Genomic DNA, 22,476 nt, shown 5'->3' on the forward strand with positions numbered 1-22,476 from the left:
TCATTTCGTATCAGAAGAGTCAAAATCCAAGCATATTGCTTATGTTATTTAACCCCGTCATTCCCAAACAAATAGAAACTGAATCCAAGTTAGGAGTGAACAGTTTGGATTATTAAAAATATTTTGTTCCTTTGAACATAAAAGTTCTTATAATTTTCAACTCCCACATAGCCGAATACAATTTTTTTAAAAAAAATTCACTAATAGAGTCTCACTTACCAGGATCCAAATTGGGCTATGAACACTGCTCCCATGTGGTAAAGAACATCTGAACAGAACTTCAGTTCATGCTGGCGTCTGAAGGAAAAGCCCTTTCTTAGCTTTCGATCAAAGCAAAGGGGTTGCCAGTGATTGTAGCTGTTACTGTGAAGTATATTCAGATCTGCTCCAGAAGCTGGTAAAACCCACAACTTGAAAGAGTAACTGGCTCTTTTTAAGAGCAGGTTAGACAAACACGTGTCAGGAATGGTCTAGATGGTGCTTGGTCCTGCAATGAGTGCAAGGGACTGGACTTGAGGGCCTCTCGAGGTTCCTTCCAGTCCTATGAGCTGCGGAATGATTCATATCCTGATCATGCAGTAATATTTACATTGTACTGGGAACTCTGGAATCACAAAGGAGACTTCCTCAAACCCCAACCCTCCTAATCTCCATTATGGGATGCACTAAGCAATTAAACAGTGTAGCCTTGGAACAGACTAGCTTAAATACATATTCAAATTTCAAAAGGAAATGGAGATGCTCAGAGCTGCACATCCTGCAGGGCAGGACACTAAATGGAAAACACTAAAATCAAATCCAGCTATAGAGTTTGAGCGATTATTCTAGGAAAATAAAACATCCAAGAGGCTGAAGAGGGGAGGACGGAGTAACTCTTGGGAATGAGTTGCACTCTTTTTGCACTCAAGTAATCAGGTTGAAAGCCCAGTTGATAGTGATCAGAAATTGTGGTTTATCTTAAGTTTGATTGATAACCTTTGTGCAATGAGTTGGGTGCTTCACTGCATCTTCTAGCATGACAGGTGGCCACATCTAGAGCTGGTTGGGAATTTGCTTTTCCACTGAACATTTGAAATTTTCATTGAAAAATCACAATTTATCACATTTTGGCTTTATACGGAAATGTTTTGACTTGGAAATGATGTTGAGATGCCTCATGGGAGTTGTAGTTCAAGAGCCTCTTGCTCCCATATTTCTTTACTGGTTGGCCTACATGTTCCATGATGCATTATGGTCTCCCTTCTTGGTGACGGGAGGAGGTGTATCATTACTGATACATTGCCCCATTGCATCATGGGAGATGAAGTCTGGCTGGGGAACGGGGCTCACCAAGGAGAACTGGAGCACGAGTTACTGGAGCTACAGCTCCATAAGGCAACTTGGCAGTATTTCGGAATTGAAGTATTTTAGTTTTCAAATTGAATTAAAAATATTTAGGCTCTCAGGAATTCAAATTTTGGATGACAAAAAAATATCCATTTAGTTGAAAGCCTACAATTTCATGAAGAATAATTTTGGTGGAAAATGTTTGACCAGCTCTGCCCACATCACAAATTCCACCACTGCATTTTGTGCTTATTGGTATCTCATTGGCAACTTCAGCAGAGAAAGCAAAGAGTGACTAGGCCACAGAGACTGAAGACTATCAGCCCCTGGAGATGTTGCTTCTAGGTCAGCACTGAGGAACATTAGTTGGAACGGGCTTGTGTGTAAGTCTTTATTGCAGCTGCCCACAGTGTGTCTGATGTGGATGACTGAGAGCAGTCTTCAGTCTCTAGAGCTGTCAGTCAGGGCCGGCGCTTCCATTTAGGTGGCCTAGGCAATCGCCTAGGGTGCCAGGATTATTGGGGGGTGGCATTTTGCCGGTGGGGGGCGGCAGGTGGCTCCTGTGGACCTACCGCAGTTGTGCCTGTGGAGGGTCCCCTGGTCCCACGGCTCCAATGGAACTGCCTCAGGCATTCCTGTGGACGGTCCACTGCTCCCACGGCTCCGGTGGACCTTCCACAGGCACGGCTGTGGCAGCTCCACCGGAGCCGTGGACCAGAGCACGGGGCGGCGAAATGGCCGTGCGCCTAGGGTGCTAAAAACACTAGCGCCGGTCCTGCTGTCAGTCAGACACCTATCACTTGCATCATGTTCACTTTAACAGGTAGTGAGCTCTTTGAAAAGTCACTTGATAAAAATGGCATCATGGCTCTCAGTGCTTATTGTCTCTCACTAATATCTGTACCAAGTATGCTCAGATCATATCTCACTGCTAACCTGGGAGTTTTTTCTCTCTCTGCAAATTCCACCTGCTCTCTGAGAGTCAAATGAGGCATTGTCCACCTCATGCATCATCATCACAAGCCAAACTGGGCCCTCAGAGAGACCTATCCAGTCACAGCACCTTCAGTAGGTTTGCCCAAACATAATCAATTGGACCTGAAGAATCAATTTAACTGATGATGCGTAAGATTGGAAAGTGTCCAGCTCCTTCTCTCTCAGCTAGGTCAGTTCTCCAGAGCCAACAGAAATAATCAGCAGTAAAAACTGATTTCTGTCACTGAAGATAGAAGACGTGACTGCAATGCAGACAGGAAGCGGTTCTGTGGTGTAGGCAGGTGACATTTTTACACAGTCGGTTTTAAGAGATTGCCTGTGCTTGGCATGAGTGGGCAAAGGATACACGCCAAAGAGTTTTATAGCCATACTGTTCCTAGCCATTATAGGGATAGATCGGGTAAGAACAGCACAGCTGAGGAGGTTTCATGGGAGGGAGCAGAGCTGACAAGGAGGAGGTGTGACATTCTCTTGGCATATCTTTTTGCTACTTAGGCTTTAAAAATTAAAATATTCAAAATAAAAACCAAATCTGTTTTTCCAACATTTCTGGATTCCAGTGGCTCAACAAAGACTAGACTGACACCTTCTAAACATGTAAAACTCACAGTGTTGCCAACTGCCATGATTTTATTGCTTGCCTCATGACATTTGGTGCTTTTATTCAAGATCCAGTGGCTGGAGTCAGGTGAATCTCAGCCTGCCTCATGATATTTGGTGCTTTTCTTCAAGATCCAGTGGCTGGAGTCAGGTGAATCTCAGCTTTCATTTAAAGACAATTAATTGTTGAGCACTTATGATTACAAAGAAAAACTTGAAAACATTACCTGTGTGCCCCACTATGGCTCGAAAACGAGAAGGCCAACAAAAATAACCCAATTATTTGTATTTTTTCCTTAATCTTATGTGTTTGGGGGACGAGTGTCATGATTTTTGAATGTTTGGGGTTGGCAATACTACAGTCGCCTGACATGGGACATATACAGAGATTGACTCGGGATCTACTGCATTAGGGACCAGATCCAACACCCACTGAAGTTAGTGGTAAAGCTCTCATTTCCTTTGGCTGTGTCGGGGTAGGTCCTAAAAGCAGGAGCATTTACATTTGAGCTCAAATATTAAGCGCCTCTTTTTTGGCCTCAACTGTAGATTTGTTAATTTATTATGTGGACAAACCACAAAAGGGGAGGGGGAGGCAAAGACCTGCTATGTGGCTTGACAAAGGTTAGCTCATCACTCTGGTGTTTGCAGGAAGAATGTTTTGATGTGAGCAGAATTTAGTAGGAAATTTTTCTTTCACTCTGATTAATTTTTGGTGGAGAAATGTTTGCCATTAGAGGTGGCAGACAGTTTTAAAGATGAAAAGCTTTTTTTAATCCAAAATAGCCATTTTCTATTCCTAAATTGATAATTTTTACAACAAATGTGTCCACTTTCAAAATGTCCCATGATATCATTTTTCAGTGTTGCTTGCCAATATTTTTGGTTTAAGTGTCTTCCTAGTTTCTTCTTTTTTCCCCTTCCCCCTGCCCCTTTGTCTTTCCTTTTTAATTTCAAAAGAGAGTTGAAGAAAAGAGGAAAGAAGGACAACTGAAAAAGCTAAAAGAAAATTACCTTGCCAAACATTTAAAATGACTGTGTATTGAAACCTACAAACCAAAACTTTGAAATTTTGAATGAAATTGTTTTACATTTCTGTTTTTACCAGCTCTAGTTCTGACGTGCCTGATTCTGGGCCGCTGGGCTTGTGATGTCACTAACAACAGTGCAATATGAGGTGTTGATTCACACTCTGAGTTAAATAGGAATCTTTCCACTGACTTCAGTGGGCTTTGAATCAGGGCCTTATGATTCAAGGTGTACAAAACTATACAAACTGCAAGACAATGGAAAATCAGTCACATTGAGAGCGGGATGGGTGACGGGATGGATCACTTGATGATTATCCTGGAATGGGTTACCTAGGAAGGTGGTGGAATCTCGTTCTTTTGAGGTTTTTAAGGTCAAGCTTGACAAAGCCCTTGCTGGGATGATTTAGTTGGGGATTAGGTCCTGCTTTGAGCAGGGGGTTGGACTAGATGCCTCCTGAGGTCCCTTCCAACCCTGATATTCTATGATTCTATGTTCTGTTCATTCCCACTGAAGCACCTGGCACTGGCCACCATCAGAAGACCGGATACTGGGCTAAATGGACCATTGGTCTTACCCAATATGGTCGTTCTTATGTTTCTTCTGTTCTTATGGGATTTTGAAGAAAGAAGCTTCAGAGGTGAGCCTTTTTTGCCTGGAACACTTAAGAACGTTTGCTCAAAACATTCTGTACAGGTTTAAAACAAAACATCATTCACTCATTTTCAAAAAGAGAAGATTTGAGGGAAAATATATTAGCATTCTTTAAATATTACTCTTTTTCCCCACTCAGCCGTGTGAAAGCTAAATTCCTAGTTGGTCTGCATCAGCATACAACTCCTGGCCTTTCAACTGAATAAAAATAACAACAACAAAATTTAATTGTTTTACTCAAACAAGGAAAATTAGTACAAAATTAGAAAGAGTAGAAGATGTTAAAAAAACAAAAAACAAAAGATGATTGGTAGATAGATAGAACTCTAGTGCTTCAGACCTATGTCAAGCAGGAACACATTTGCATCCTGCCTCCAAAGCAGTTCCATCTTGTTATCAGCATCAGAGTTTATCCTACCTTTTTAATGAGCAATGGGAACCCTAATCCCTGAGGCAAGATTGTGATGGGTGTTACTGGGGTGCAACCTGGAACTGGGGCACCGCTGAGCTCTCTACCAACCTGAGCTCCATTTCATACTGTGACAATGCAAGAGGTCTTGCACTGACATAAACATTCACAAGGAGGGACACACCCAGGTGAGTTACATGAATGCTTTTGCCAGCTGCTATGAACCAACAATGGGCTTCAATCAGTTCCCTCCTGCTCCCTAGGCTAGGGCCCTAGATCTGTACTGTCCTGCCCTTGCCAGAAGCCTTACCAGTGTAAGTTATTACTCCATCCACCCATCCCTCAATGTGGAGAGGACAATGCACCCCCCTCCCCACCGTTCCTTAGCAGATTTCCCTTTACACTTCAAATAAGACACTTCAAATAGCAGGTTTATTAACTACAGAAAGACAGGTTTTAATTGATTATAAGTATTAAGTGTTCTGATCAAAGCAGATTACCTAAGAAATAAAGAAAAATCACAATTTAAGTTCTATAGCCTAGACAAGATTTGAATCAAGCAGTATCTCATCTTGATGATACAAACAGCTCACCAATCTTCCACACACAGGCTGGAATTCCTTCTTTCCTGCCTGGGTCCACTTCCCCAGTCAAAGTATTTGTCCTCTAGCCATCTTTTCAGGTGTTCAATTGGGGGTGGGAGGAGTGAAGCCAAGTGATGATGTCACTTCCTCCTTTCATAGCTTCTGCCATGTGGAGGGAAATTCATTGTTCCAAACAAAGCTCCGAGCACAGTTCGTGGAAAAGTACAGGAACAAGATAGAGTCCATTGTCACATGAGCTGTCCCATGCCCTTGCATGCTTCGATGACTCATAGCAGAGGCCATTACCTACATTCTGGCTGGAACAGCCACAAAAATATTTCATTATATAAGAATCATACAAAAAACAGATAATAGGACATTACAAAAAGTTTAGCACCATCCAAGATAGGCACCCAATCCCTCCCTATTTAAATTCTATGGGAGCTTTGCTACTGACTTAAATGGGATTAAGATCAGACCCTCTAACAGAAATATTTTGATGTACAATAATAGCCGGAACCTTTCCCAAGGAGAACCATCTAACATTACAGAACTGTAAGATACTAATAAATACCAATATTAATATATTAATCTGTTGCCACAACAATTGTAAGAATTTATTTAGACATTTTGTTGATGCCAGTTTTTTCTTTCTCCACATGCATAACAATTGCATAGGACCTCTAATTTTGTATATTTATTTGAGAAATTAAACCAATATAGTAAACATATAGTTATTTGTAGATTTACTTGCAACACAAAAACATTATTAGGCACAATCAGAAAAGCTAACATAAGTGTTCATTCTAAAACAAGATAAAAAGGACAGAAGAATCGAGTTCAAATGGTGAATTAATTCATGAGTCACTTCTCTAGTAACTATGAATAATTATGATGATATATTTAGTTTTCAATTGCTTATCAATATGAATTGTAACTCAGTGTAAGTGAACGGAGGAAAAACAAAGAGGTACAACTGAGACATGAGCAAACAAGTCAGTTTCAGAGCACTTCAGCCTGTAATTGAAATGACATTAATGGGAAAGGAAGGAAGAAATTATGCTGAGAGTAAAAATTTCTGAACATATTTACCTATCAAAAGAAGGAAAGAGCTTTACAAGGAGGGAGAAGACTGATAGAAAAGGAGAGATCAAAATCTACTCAGTCCTAGGACCAATCCTATTCAACTTACTCATAAATGATCTGGAGAAAGGGGTAAACAGTGAGGTGGCAAAGTTTGCATATGATACTAACCTGTTCAAGATAGTTAAGACCAGAGCAGACTGTGAAGAACTTCAAAAAGATCTCGCAGAACTAAGTGATTGGGCAACAAAATGGCAAATGAAATTTAATGTGGATAAATGTAAAGGAATTCACACTGGAAAAAAAAACCAACTATACATACAATATGCACAATATGATGGGGGCTAATTTAGCTACAACTAATCAGGAGAAAGATCTTGGAGTCATCAGGGATAGTTCTCTGAAGACATCCACGCAGTGTGCAGCGGCAGTCAAAAAAGCAAACAAGATGTTAGGAATCATTAAAAAAGGATAGACACTAAGACAGAGAATATGTTATTTCCCTTATATAAATCCATGGTATGCCCACGTCTTGAATACTGTGTACAGATGTGGTCTCCTCAACTTGGGTGAAGGACATTTGGTCCCAGTGACTTGTTAAATGTATCAATTAGTTCAAAAACCTCCTCTAGTGACACTCAAAAAGGATGTACTGGCATTAGAAAAGGTTCATACTGGGGGTTTGGAATGGGTCCCATATGAGAAGAGATTAAAAAGGCTAGGACTTTTCAGCTTGGAAAAGAGGAGACTAAGGAAGGATGTGATAGAGATATATAAAATTATGAGTGGTTTGAAGAAAGTGAATAAGGAAAAGTTATTTGCTTGTTCTCATAATATAAAAACTAGGGGCCACCAAATGAAATTAATGGACAGCACCTTTAAAACAAATAAAAGGAAGTTTTTCTTCACACAGCACACAGTCAGCCTGCTGAACTCCTTGCCTGAAGACGATGTGAAGGCTAGGATTATAACATGGAGAACTGGATAAATTCATGAAGATTAAATCCATTAATGGCTATTAGCCAGGGTGGGTAAGGAATGGTGTCCTTAGCCCTGTTTGTCAGAGGGTGGAGATGGATGGCAGGAGAAAGATCACCTGATCATTACCTGTTAGGTTCACTCACTCCAGGGCACCTGGCATTGGCCACTGTCAGTAGACAGGATACTGGGCTAGATGGACCTTTGGTCTGACCCAGTACAGCCATTCTTATGTTCTCATGTTCTTATGAGTATTGTTCATTATTATATTGTTATTATTATTAATTTGTTTGTATTCCAACAAGGTCTGCAGGGCCTAATTGAGATCAGTGGACAAAACCTGAGGAAGTCTCACAGGTCCAGAAAGTGAGAATGATTTTATAAACGGGTGGCTAGGGACATTCACCTAGAGGATGAGATGTTCAACTTCACGTCTCAGCATATCAGGTGTCAGTTCTAAAGGGTTTTTTGTGACCCAACCCATCACACAGAGTTTAGGAATAAAATTAGGAATAAAATTGCTAAACAATGTGTGTGGGGGTGGGAATGCTAGGACAAGAACTGATGGACTTCAATTGCAGCAAGGGCAGTTTAGGCTGAATATTAGGAAAAACATCTCAACAATGAGGGTAGTGAAGTACTGGAATAACTCGCCTAGGGAGGCTGTGGAATCTCCACTACTGGAGATTTTTAAGAGCAGGTTAAACAAACATCTATCCGGGATGGTTTAGGTAATACTCAGTTGTGCTGTTAGTGCAAGGGATTGGAATAGATGACTTCTTGAGGTCCCTTCCAGTCCTATGAATCTATGATCTGACAAGGAACCCTCCCTGCACTGGGAGGAGGGGGGATGCCAGCCTGAGCACTGGGCGGGGCAAGGGACACACACCTGCCTACACATGATATTCAGCTCCACTGTACCCCCCCCACATGCACACACAGAGTGCCCAATGCACACTAAATGCACACACATGCAGTGACCACTGCACACCAAACACACACACACACACACACATACACACACAGAGTTCCCACTATACACACACACAGCCTGACACTGAGCTCGGTCAGAATGCAGAATAATACAGAATAATCTCTACTGGGAAGCCGGGACAGCTGGAATATTTCCAACTTGCCTGAACAAAAAAAGGACTGAAGGGGATTCTGCTGCTCTGGCAGGGAGATAGGACTAGATTTCCCAACTGGTCTTTTCCATCGGCAGCTTCTCTGAGGCCTGGTTTATGTTTAAAAAATAGATCAACAGATCTCCGTCATATAGGGGGCGAGGGGAATTTTTCACACCCTGTGCTACCACCTCCTGGAGATGTGGATTTACTGCATCGAAGGAAAAACTCTTCCATCAATGTGGAAAGCATCTATACTATGGCACTGCTACACACCATAGCTGAGTCAATGTAATGGCTTTAGTATAGACCACGGGTAGGCAACCTATGACACATATGCCAAAGGCGGCATGCGAGCTGATTTTCAGTGAAACTCACATGGCCCGGGTCCTGGCCACTGGTCTGGGGGGCTCTACATTTTAATTTAATTTTAAATGAAATTTCTTAAATATTTTAAAAACTTTATTTACTTTACATACAATAGTTTAGTTGTATATTATAGACATAGAAAGAGATCTTCTAAAAACGTTAAAATGTATTACTGACATGCGAAACTTTAAATTAGAGTGAATAAATGAAGACTTGGCACACCACTTCTGAAAGGTTGCCGATCCCTGGAATAGATATTCCCTGAATCGATGAGGGAGTTTTCCCTTTCCTGATAAAGCTATTTCTCTCTCCTTTTCCAATCACTCTTCACTCTCCCTTGTAAAGCTCTTTCCTTCTTTTGATAGGTAAATATGTTCAGAAAAGTTGAAATTTCTCCTCTCGGGATAATTCCTTCCTTCCCCTCCCATGAACAGCTCACTGTCATTTCAATTAAAGGCTGAAGTGCTCTAAAACTGACTTGTTTGCCCATGACTTGGTGGTACCTCTTTGTTTTTCCTCCCTTCACTTACAATGAGTTGAAGACGGAAGCAGTACTTGCTCAGAAACATAAAATCAGAAGCGTAAAGTCAGAGTCGAATCTTTCCCTGTTTGCTCACCACACCTACGTTTCCCTCAATACCTCTGGAGCTGCGTCCTGGGATGACTTTGAGACTTGATCCCGGGAACATCTTTGCTCCCAGCAGAACAAATGTGCACAGCACATGCAATTAATTTTGTTGCCGTGTCTTTCCTTGTGGAAATGGAACACAGGGGGCCAGAGAATCAGCTTGTTTGGATCACTGTCTCTCCCATGAGGTCTTTTGAATATGATACGAAACAGAAGTGACTATTCCACTTCATATGTTTGTCAGCTCTCCTAAAATATTTTAAAGTAATTTTCCAGGGTTGGGACACAAAAGTATCTAGAAATGGGTGAAATTCTTCTGGAGTAATAATTTACTGTAAAAAACAATGCTGACCTGAAACTATTCACAAATGTGTTACAAAGTCTCCTAGTAGCCTTGTCCCAAAACAATGTTTGTGTGAGAGTTAGATTTAGGCACCAATGGCAAAGCAGCCACCAGTAGGAGGTGGTGATGCTCCCTCTTTTTGTAATTTTTAGCTCAATAGTTAGGGTTTTCACTGGTGAGGTGTGAGATTCAGGTTCAATTCCCCCTTCTGCCCAGTGCTGGGCAAAGATGTGCACTTGGGTTTCCTGTATTTACAGAAAGCATCCCAGCCACTGAGTGATGTGCTATTCCAGTCAGGGTTGCTCTCAATCTCTCCTTTCCAAGTTGTTCTACGGTAGATGACTAATTAAATAACCACTGGAACAGAAACATAAAGTTGAGCATGTTGGTGCCCTGAACTACTTGTCTATAGAGTTTTCTCTCTTTCTGGCCTTGTGATTCTTCCTGTCTTTTATCCACAATGCAACAGCTTCAACTGGCGAGACTGAGGCCATATCTACGCTAATGACTAAATCAGGATTACTACGATAGATGAAACGATGTTCATTGAGCTTGTCTGGAGAAGACATGCTAAATCAATGGGAGCGTTCACACCTGTTGAAGTCTGTACTCCAGCTCCCTCAGACACTATGTTCCATCATGGATCTTTCTCAGGGCTGGGCTACACTAACGCAGTCGGATGACGTATGATACACTCCTTCAGTTATGTAACTCTTCTGGTGACATAGTATGGTGTGGCACCGCTGTAAATCAGACTAACTTAGTCAACTTGAAGTAGCGCAACTGAGATCAATTTACAGCTGTAGAGTAGACCAGACCTGAGAACAATGCAGGACAGAACAGAGCCCATTCGTAACTTCTCCCCATCAGACAGAGGGGGAATTGACCTGGATCTCCCACATCCCACGGGAGTGACCTAATGACTCAGTTAAAATCTACAAGAGAAGCAGCACCATTACCGCCTCTTCCATTCCTTCCATTTTGTCCATGAGGCCCTACATTGTCTTTGCTTTTACATCAAAACGTATCCAGGAAGGAAAGGAAATGTTCCATTTGTGGTCATGCTAAATATTTCCTTCGATCCTACAGGACATTTTTGTCAATGTTTTATATTTGTCAAACATTTAGGGAATTTTCAGATTTAGTTTAGGTTGAACTGAATTTGTTTTTCAATTTTTTGTAACCACTCATGAACTCAACAATCAGCTATTGGCCCAGCTCTATCCATTTCTCACTCACAGTAACCAGAGCTGTACAATTCCCAGAATCCCTATTCTTCAGACTCCATTGTACTTTCCTGCAGAATGGTGACAGTGACTGTGAAATACTCAGGGAGATTAGAGAGGCTATTAAATAAATAAAATAATTAAAAACCCTCAATAATAATAATAGGGGATTTTAATTATCCCCATATTGCCTGGGTACATGTCTCATCAGGATGAGATGCAGAGATAAAGTTTCTTGACACTTTAAATGACTGCCTCTTGGTGCAGCTGGTCCTGGAACCCACAAGAGGAGAGAAAATTCTTGATTTAGTCATAAGTGAAGCATAACCTGGTAACCTGTTCCTGTGGTATAAACATCTAGTGTCTGATATGACTTTTTCTTTCTGGCTCATTTATATGGTAGAGAAAACTCAAGCTTTCCATATTGTTTTGTATTCAGTTCAGTGCAGATTCTCACAGAGAATGCGCACACACCATGCTCTGTTTTGGAAATGTTACCCTTGTTCTTACTTTATTTGTTGGTCCCTTAACTTAAAATAAAGGCCATTGTGATGGAAATCACCTTTCTCCTCCACACGCATGGATACAAACCAGGCAACAATCTCTACAACAACCCCACAGGGGACATAAAGGGCTGCAGAGGATCAGGAGAGTGTGCAAAACGCCCTTGGTTCAGCCACTGAAATCACACACTTCATACTTGCAACTGCATAACAAAACCAAACCCACTACCAAGAGGGAGATAGATTAGATGCCCCGCTCTTCTTTCCCACTACAAATAGGTCTGTGCTTTTGAAGCACATTACCTGTATTCACACATGTGAAACAGATGCCTCCTGGAATTTTGCTGGGGTAATCACCTAATAAAGCCCTGATTTTAGGTGGGGGCTCCAGGCCATGTTGGGATACAAACAGATTAATAATAATAACAATACAGAAATGAACAATAGCCCAAAGGGCTCTGTAAAATTACATTGCAATGGGCTGGGAATTGAATTCACCTGTTTCCACTCCCCATCACTAAATCAGTACTGAGTTAAATGGATTCAAAAATTGGAGTTTATTCATTGCTCTCCTCAGGGCATCCTTCACCTCAGTGTTCCTCAGGCTGTAGATGAGGGGGTTCAACATGGGGATCACTAGCGTATAAAACAGTGAGTCTACTTTGTCTGTGTCCATGGAATAGCTGGAGATGGGATGTAAATAGGTGAAGAATTGGGTGCCATAAAACAGGACCACCACAGTCAAGTGGACAGAGCAGGTGGAGAAGGCTTTGCGCTGGCCCTCGGTGGGGCGGATCTTCAGGATGGTGGAGATGATATAGACATAAGAGAGGAGCACAGTCACAAAACTGTCCACTGTAAAGAGGCAGGTGAAAACAAACATCACAATCTCCTTGATGCGGGTGTCAGAGCAGGAGAGAGACAACAGTGCAGGGATGTCACAGAAGAAATGATTGTTGATGTTGGAGCTGCAGAATGACAGATGAAATATAAAACTCGTGTATATCACTGAATCCACCATCCCCACAGCAAACACCCCAGCCACCAGCTGTTTACAAAGATGCCTGGACATGGTGACTGTATAGAGCAGTGGGTTACAGATGGCCACATAACGATCATACGCCATCACCACCAGCAAGAGGCTCTCAGCATCTGCAAAAGCGATAGAGAGAGACATTTGCACAGCACAGGCAGTGTAAGAAATGCTTTTCCTCTCGGCTAAGAAATTCAGCAGCAACTTAGGCGAAATTATCGAGGATAAGCAAAGGTCATAGAAAGACAAAATACTGAGGAAAAAGTACATGGGGGTCTGGAGCTGTGGATCACTCATGATTAACAAGATCATCCCCCCATTCCTCACCAGGGTGATACCATAAATCAGTAGGAACATCACAAAGAGGGGAACCTGCAGCTCCGGACGATCTGTCAGTCCTGAGAGAATGAACTCAGTCGCCTCCGAGTGATTTCCCTTTTCCATCACCTCTGAACACAGATCAGGCAGCTACAGAGATGTGGGCAGGTGGATGGTGCGGAAAGCCTGTTCCTTCTCTGTAATGAAGTGAGTGAAAATAAACAGAGATCAATTTCTTAATGCATATCAGAGAAGGGCTTAGTTCACAGAGCCAAATGTTCACAGCTGGTCATTCCAGGTGTTCAATAAGTTGCACACACTGTGCATATACAATAACACGCAGGTTAATCATGCCCCGCATACAAACACTCCTGTTCACTAATCCAAACAGAAAACAGTGTCTTGTGACTGTGCTGTGAGGGAATCAGTCTGAAGAGATTATTCCTTAGCTAAAGAAAGGGTCCACATGTTGGTGTGACTGTCATTCAGGACAATCGCACGTACCTGCTGCAAAGAGAGAGAGAGACAGAGATGTGGTGGCGTTTCTCCAGTGACAGAAACTGCCAGTTTGGAGCATTTGGGAAGTTTTATACTGAGATGTGTAATCTGTGGCACATGATTCCTGAAGCAATACCTGAGATTAAAGAGCCATAACACCTAATTAAGGCATTCACTGAGCCAAAGCCACCCTCAGTGTAATTGGTGCCCTAGGGATTAATTTGACCTACTCTTCCTTACTGTGTTCTGAAATGATGCAATTTCTACCAGAGTTACAGAGTATTAGGTTAGGGGTATATTTCATCCTGCTGTTTTCAGTGCATGTTGGGTAGAACGGATGCACAAAGGGTTTTGGATTTTTTTGTTATGGAGACTGAATTCTTTTTCTAAGAACTTAATATTTTGACTCGGAAATACCATGGTTGGGGCCTCAGATACCACACATCACCAATCTCTTCCATGGACCAGGCTCCCAGGCTAGACTACATCCCCCATGATGCATGATGGTCTCTCCTCTTGCTGAACTGACCTGGAACTTCACCAGAGTCCCACAGCCATGGTTTGGGGAGGAGGGGAGTTTGGTTTTTTTGATGGAAAGCAGATAATTTGCAGGGGAAAAATAATTTTATGGAAAAAATAGTTGATTGAAAATCCAATTTCCCATAAAAAAGACTTCCGAAGAAAAACATTCAATCAGCCTTAGCAACAAATTTGGTTTCAAAGGAACAGAAAGTTAGATATAGGTGAAATGTACTAATTGTTTGCAGCTGTAGCTGTTATCTTCTGAGTAATTCCTGGTTTCAGAATCACCTCATTGTCCTGGGACCAAGAAATGGAACATAAAATCTATAAGACATGTAAGAGTACTCTAGATTATGTAGCTATTAATAGGATGCCAATCACCATGATATCCTATGTCCTTCCTTTGCGTATTGGAACATCTCTGAGGGTGAGATTTACCTGCATTTAGTTTTTACTGTATTAGGCTTAGACTTGCATGTTCTATTTTATTCTGTTTGCTAATTTACTTTGTTCTGGCTGTTATTACTTGGAACCACTTTAATCGGACTTTTTTATTTAATTAATCCCATTTTTACATATAAATTAACCCAGTGTATGTATTAATAGCTGGTGGGGGGCATACGGCTGTGCATATTTCTCTATCAGTGTTATAGAGGGGAAACAATTTATGAGTTTACCCTGTATAAGCTTTATACAGGGTAAAACGGATTTATTTGGGGGTTGGACCCCATTGGGAGCTGGGTATCTGAGTGCTGGAGACAGGAGTACTTCTTGAGCTGTTTTCAGTGAAGCCTGCAGCTTGTGGAGGACGTGGTTCAGACTTGGATCTGTGTTTGCAGCAGGCAAACGTGTCTGGCTCAAACAAGGCAAAATACTGAAGTCACAAGCTGGCAGGGGAAACAGGCTCAGAGGTAGTCTCAGGACATCCAGTGGCAGTCCCAAGGGGGTTTCTGTGACCCAACCCATCACAGTGGCGTAGTCGGCAGGATCTATACACAGCTGATTGCTTTGAGACACTGGTAGTGATTTTAAGTGAGTTTTGGGTGTGGTGGCTGGAAAACAGACAAAGTGTTTATGTTTGTTATTTTCTGATAGCTTATTTTGGGTAAGGGAAATAGTGACAGAAAAATAAGCAAATTAAATAAGAGTGAAAATCAGAAGAAGCTAGAGCTGCACAAGTTGCAGACTGTAGCCTGATTTAGGGTGTAAACTCACAATATTAATTTAATTTTTCAATTTTAATTTAATTTCATTAATAATAATAATACATTATTAATAGTAATAGTATGGGTTTTAGGCTCACCAATCTTTCTGGTCAGAACATAAAATGATCTTGTCCCAAATCAAGCTCCACAGAATTTACAAAAGACCTTTGGGGGTATGACAGGAAGCTCGCACTCAGACAGTTATAGCCTTAAAGACCTTTTATTACAATCAAGAATAGTAAGTAAATGGTAAAATACCCAGAGTTATAAAAAAGTTACAATTGCATTACTGTTATTCAAAAGAAAAATATGTTAATGTTTGTATTATATGGAACAAAGCTTTGGTTAACATACTCACACTCTTCCTTGATAACCTGAGGGTAAGAGACACAGGATCAGCCTTGCAGTTCAGGTTTCTCAATTCTTGAGTGACGGATGCAGTGCGTAAAAGAAACTAATGCTAAGAGATAACTTAGAATTTACTTGACTAACTTAAACTTAAAATCAAAACCTAATAAACAAAACTAAGAATAAAAGCTTAGGGAAACCAAGCTTAGCCTAGTTCCCTTGAAACTTAAAGTTTAAGAAAAACAAGTACAGCCTACTACTACTAGGAGTCATAGTAGATAGATAGAATAGATGAAATAAAATAAAAAGTGTGCATAAGTAAGTGTCAAAGTTAGAATCAGGACTCACAGTTTGTCAGACCACTCTATTTTATTAGCACAGCGCTCCGCTAATAACACTCAGATAATGTGAGCTGCCATGCAAGACCGAAACAGTCTTATTTACAGATAAAAGAGCAGGAATTAAACAAAGGGACAAAGAAAGCAAAACAGTAAAATTCACCTGGGGCACAGCATGCATATCCTACTTCCTTACTAACTCTTATCGATCTAAGGCTAATACTTCACCAATTGCCCTTAAATGGAGCAATTGTTCTACATTAATGTCTGCATTTCTGACACCTGGATTGCAGCATTCCAGCAATTTTGCTTAAAGATACAGACAGCATTTCTTTAATCCTTTCTATTTTTACAATATAATTCATTCTACTTTCACAATCCCTCCTTTTGGTCACAGTTCGCCATGACCAACATTTTACTGGGTTCCACATATTAACCGTTTTTCATCTCTTTGTTCATCAGTGATATTCAAAATCATCATATCAGCACTTTGGTTTGGGGCACTCACCTGGGTGGCATATTTTACACAATTCTGGATACAACAGGAGATTAACTGAAAACAAACAAAAATTACTAGGATTCCAAACAGGATAGTCAGGGCTCCCTGAAACATCCAGTTTCCTGTGCCAGAGAAATTGAACAAGTTACTTAGCCACTTTCATCAAGAACTCAGCTCTTCATGGGGAAGATATGTGATTTGTTCTAAGTGGCTAGCTCAATCTATTACCTCATTGGTATTGTCAGGTATAAACACACAACATTCTTTTCCAATGAGAGCACAGGTCCCACCTTTGGCCGCCAGCACTATGTCCAATACCTGACGGTTTTGGAGGGCCATCTGTTGGATCGCCCCTGTCTCTTTGGCCGGGGTTTTTAAACTCTCTCCGGTTTCATTTGCCATTATTTCAACTACTGCTTGTAACCTCAGGAGCCTTTTTGCATGGTGTATTACTCCCCCAAGTGGGATAAGGGAACCGCCAATGGCCTCTTCCCAGGTTAAGGGGCTTATGTTATGTATATACCATTGGGCATCTGGTAAGTCCCTTCTTTTTCACTTGAAATTAAGGAGGCGTTCTCCTGGGAAGGACCCTAGCACTCGGAATTGTGGGAAGAGTCGGGTGGGATAACAGATACCTGCCCAGTTAGCTGGTAATGCAGTATAAGCTTTGGTTCCACAAACCTAGTGATGGCCTATTAAGGCCGGGAAGGGTCGATTGCACCCATTTGTTACATAGGTGTCTGCAAAGGAGGAGTAATATCCTCCAAACGGAACAGGGTAATTCTCCTTATGAGGACTGGTGTTGTTTGTATGGCATTAAAAGATTGTATTATTTTTACTAAGATTACAGTAGGGGGAACATGAGATAGATTTTTCTGTTTGATCCCAGATCGAAAAAAAATTCATATTCCCATACCCGGCCTGCCACTCTTTAGGTTTTGTTCGAATAATCCCATACACTATTGGCCCCAATATTCTGAAGGCAATAGCTTTTTCCCAGATCCAGCCCTGTCCCATTACACATGGAACACCAATGACCTTTTCCCTCCATCACACTTATCCATTTAGATATATTTATTCCCTCTGCATCCCAAGTGTCATTGCTGATCCATGTTTTGTTAAATGGACAAGGTCCTCCAGTGAGGTCTGGAGAATTGAGTGGGATAGCCAGGACAGGAACACCAGCTTGAGAGTGGGCTGGGATGTGGCTGCAGACCCAGCAATTAGAGATTTCAAGGGTCTGAGCTACCCACACTTGCTGCTGGATAAAAGAATTGTCATTGTGGGCTCCCCAGACCTTAAGAGACCAGCAGCAGAGAAAGAGGTGCCACCACAGGTGCATGTTGGAGGCAAGGCCCTTCTGGTTCTGACAACCTCAACTGAGGGAACCGCAGTCACGGTTTTATGTCCACCAAGCAGCAGGCGCTAGGCTCGCTACTGCTTCTTTTGCTGGGCCTTGCTTTAGGTTGTCGTCTGCTTCTGGCAACCCTTACGAGAGCGTAGATTGTAAGGTATTGCAGGCTGTTCCTCTTCATCTTCTTATGGAGTCAAAATTGACTCTGCGCGGTTCTGAGGTGATGATTGGTTCACAGAGGAGGGTGTCTTCTTACACTGCAAAGCATGTATCCACGCTGCGATGCCAGATAGTTTAACAACCCTCTGGGTAGTAAGCAGTACCTGACAAGAACCCTTCCATTGGGGTTCTAAGGCGTGTTTTCGATTATGGTGCCATACGTAGACCCAGTCACCTGGCTAGAGGTTGTGGCAAGCGTCGGAGGTGGGTTCCGTCAGCCAGGCGGCTTGAACCTGTGAATGGAAGTGACTTATGGTTTGCATTAATCCCTTGCAATATTGAAGGAGTGTATTGTGAGTCAAGTTCAAGTCTAGGACTGGAGTAATGGCAGCCACAGCTTACTCAGGGAGTCTCATAACAATTTCAAAAGGACTCAATTTATGCCTTTGGGATGGAGTGGATTGACTCATAGACTCATAGACTCATAGGTCAGAAGGGACCAATCTGATCATCTAGTCTGACCTCCTGCACAAGGCAGGCCACAGAACCCCACCCATCCAATTTTATAACAACCCCTATCCCAGGACCGAGTTATCGAAATCCATAAGGGCCAACGGTAAGGCTGCTGGCCAGCTTAACCCTGTGGAGTCACAAACCTTAGCAAGCTTATTCTTAAGTACACCATTTTGCCTTTCCACAGCACCTGCACTTTGTGGGTGGTAGGGACAGTGCAGCAGGTGTGTGATACGTAATATACGATCCAGGTGTTGAACAATTTGTCCGGTAAAATGTGTACTCCGGTCACTGGACAGAGTGGTAGGAATTCCTTTGGCAGGCATAATATGATTTAACAAACATTTGGCAACAGACAGTACGTCAGTCTTGTGACAGGGAAAGGCTTCAATTCAACCAGAAAATAAACATACCATAACCAAGATAAATTCATATCTTTGACACTTAGACATTTGTACAAAATCAAGTTGCCAATGCAAGAATGGTGCTTGGGGCAGGCCCTGGAATCACTGAGCCACTTTTACAGGTTTACCAATATTGTGGCTTTGGCAAGTGGTACAGACAGCACAGTGGCAGGCTGTAAAAGAGCTGAAATGGGGGCCCACCATCCCACCTTAGTTATAGGAGATACCATCCCCTCCTTTGTGACATGCGAAACATCGTATAGCAGGGCGGCCAGTGATGGATAGAGTGAAAAGGGGGCCACAAACGCACCAATAGGCGAGCGCCAAAGAGAATCAGGAAGTAGAGAGCAACTCTGGGCAACCCAGGGGTCTCTTGGCTTCTGGGGCAGAGTCCTGGAGCAGGGTGAGGTCAGAGAGAAACAGAAAGGGAACCTAGAAATGCATCTGGGGGAGGTTCTATGGCAGCAGCATGTTTAGCAGAGGCATCAGCAAATGGGTTACCCTTAGCAACATCAGTATCTGCCGTCAAGTAGCCAGGGCACTTAACAATAGCTAGGGCAGAGGGAAGTAAAACTGCATACAGGAGAGCAGCGATGTAGGGGCCATTTTTAATAGGAGTACTGGCAGAGGTATGGAAACCCCGAGCTTGCCAGAGGGTGCCAAAGCCATGTACAATCCCAAAAGCATAGCAGGAGTCGGTGTAAATGGTGATGGAGTGTACCTCCACCAAAAAGCAGGCACGGGTGAGGGTAACTAAGTCGGCAACTTGCACTGAGATTACAGAAGGTAGAGGCGCAGCTTCTAGGGTTTCAGAGAGTGACACTACAGCATATCCTGCAAGGAGACAACCTTGGAAGTCTCGAAAACAGGAACCATCAGTAAACAAAACAAGGTCAGAGTTAGGGAGAGGGACTTCAGAAAGGTCAGAGAGGGGGATGGTGACAGCAGACACAGGTGCAAGGCAGTCGTGGGGATCACCGCTATTAGACAAGAGAAGGAGAGTGGCAGGGTTTAACTGAGAACAATGCTTTATGGTGATATATGAAACCGACAGCAGTAGAAGTTCATACCTGGTAAGGTGAGTGGAGGAGAGGTGGCTTGTATTACATTGTAACAGCAGAGTTTCCACAGAGTGAGAGACCATGAGAGTAAGGGGAGAGTGAAGGACAAGGGATTCAGATATTTCAACTAGGCGTGCTGCGGCAGCCACAGCACACAGGCAGGGGGTAGGCCTTGGGCCACAGGGTCCAAAGTGGCAGAGAAATAAGCCACTGGGCGGTTCTTGCCTCCATGCACCTGAGTGAGAACTTCAAGTGCACATCCAGATTGTTCATGGCAGAAAAGGGTAAAAGGCTTAGAATGCTCAGGCAGCCCTAAAGCGGGGGCAAAAGCCAAACCTTGTTTGAGGGAAACAAAGGCAGAGTCAGCCTCAGTGGGCCATGGCATGGGGTTAGGCACAGAGTCAAGTGAGTTCCTGGAGAAGTTTTGCAAGGGAGGCATATTGGGGAATCCATTGCCTGAAAAATCTAGCCATGCCCCAAAACTTTCAGACCTGGCGTGGGGAGCAGGGTCAGAGAAAGCTAAGGAAGCCTGGATGCAAGTGGGAGAAAGTGTACAGGAACCCTGGAAGAGGAGAAAACCAAGGTATGTGACAGAGGCTTGACAGAGCTGTAGTTTAGAGAGAGAAACCTTGTGAACTTTGTTTGCTAGGGCAGTAAAGAGCACTAAAGAATCAGTTTTTGACACAGATAATGAGGGGGAACAGAGGAGTAGATCATCTACATATCGGACTAGAGTGGACCTGGATGGGAAAACAAGGTCAGCTAGGTCTTGGGCTAATGCCTGGGCAAAGTAAGATGGACTTTCTGTATACCCCTGAGGGAGCGTGGTCCCTGTATATTGCTGTCCCTCGTAAGAAAAGGCAAAGAGGTACTGGGAGTCAAGGTGAACTGGAACAGAAAAGAAAGCAGAACATAAATCAACAACAGTAAAATGAGTTGTATTTGGTGGGATAGAAGCCAGAATCGTCGCTGGGTTTGAGACAACAGGAAAGGCGGGTATGACAATACGATTAATGGCTGAGGATGGTGACAAAACAGTCCCACAAGCATGTTACCTTCCAGCCCTACACCTCTAAACAGACTGAACTTGGCACAGCAGCAAAACCATAACACCAATGCTGCTGTGCAGACGGGGAAACTGAGGCACACTGCCTCATGGCATTGGTGGCTAAGTGCCAAGACACCTACACTTTAACAGATATTGCTGTCTGCATTTTGTTAGCAATACTACATCCCAATCTGTTTTCAGGCACCCGGGGATTAGGAACCCCAAACCTTGCTAGAACACTTATGAATGACATCATATGGTTTAAAGGTACTGAAAGGGGGTGTGATGAGAGACAAACTGATTTTACATGTACTGCCTCCGCCGTGCAGAGTCTCCAAGTTTCTGTCAGTAAGTTCCGAAGGAGAGTGTGAGGGTGCACCCCCATAAGGCTTTATGGAATTATGCTTATGAATGTATATATGACATAACTGGAATATGTTTTATGAGACATAGGCCATGTAACATATCTCTGCAATTGTTATGAGCTACTGAATCTATTCCTCCTACTTGTATGCATGTGTCATTTGGGTAGTTGGAGTTATGAATATTGGCTGTGTACTTGCTTGATTTTAAGTAGCCTAGTAGAGCATTTGGTCAGCTTCTGGAGAAAGAAGTCAAGAAGCACTTTATAGACAATAGAGCTTGGGGATGCCAATCCATATCTGAGCTTCCCCAGGAATGAGGCTTGGCTGGTAAGGAACTCAATCGTGCATGGACATGTGACTTGCCCATGTGACTCCAAAACTCCATTTTGTAACACAGGGAGTGGAAAGGGTGTCCACCCAGAGGAGAAAATCTATAAAAATCCCTGGGAGACCCCTCCATTTTGTCTTCAGCTGGCTCAAGAGAGAGCCTCTCCACTCCCAAGGAGATTCCTGAAAGAAACTGGAATAGAGGACAGTAACTACAGGGGGTGTGAGTGATTGCTGGACCCAGACTAGAGGGAGACTCGTTTGTAAAAGGAAGCTTAATGGAACACCAATGAGGGTGAGGTTTTTATTTCTGTTCAGTTTCATTACTGTATTAGAGATAGATTTGCGTGTTTTATTTTATTTTACTTGGTAATTCACTTTTTTCTGTCTGTTACTCCTTGGAACCACTTAAATCCAATGTATGTACTTAATAAAATCACTTTTTACTTATTAATTAAACCAGAGTATGTATTAGTATCGGGGGGGGGAGCAAACAGGTGTGCGTATCTCTCTATCAGTGTTATAGAGGGTGAACAATCTATGAGTTTATCCTGCATAAGCTTTATACAGAGCAAAATGGATTTATTCAGAGTTTGTACCCCATTGGGAGTTGGGCATCTGAGTGTTAAAGA

The 22,476-nt window shown here is 42.5% G+C and overlaps 1 protein-coding gene across 1 annotated transcript; it reads right to left on the reverse strand.

Annotated features, from left to right (window-relative positions):
- Positions 1 to 12,369: 12,369 nt before the first annotated feature.
- Positions 12,370 to 13,329, reverse strand: LOC115651224 (olfactory receptor 146-like). Its single transcript, XM_030562173.1, has one exon. It carries the CDS (start codon positions 13,327 to 13,329, stop codon positions 12,370 to 12,372), a length of 960 nt encoding a protein of 319 aa, XP_030418033.1.
- Between the last annotated feature and the right edge of the window lie 9,147 nt (positions 13,330 to 22,476).

Source organism: Gopherus evgoodei, chromosome 4, assembly GCF_007399415.2.
Source record: "Gopherus evgoodei ecotype Sinaloan lineage chromosome 4, rGopEvg1_v1.p, whole genome shotgun sequence".
Lineage (NCBI taxonomy): Eukaryota > Metazoa > Chordata > Testudines > Testudinidae > Gopherus > Gopherus evgoodei.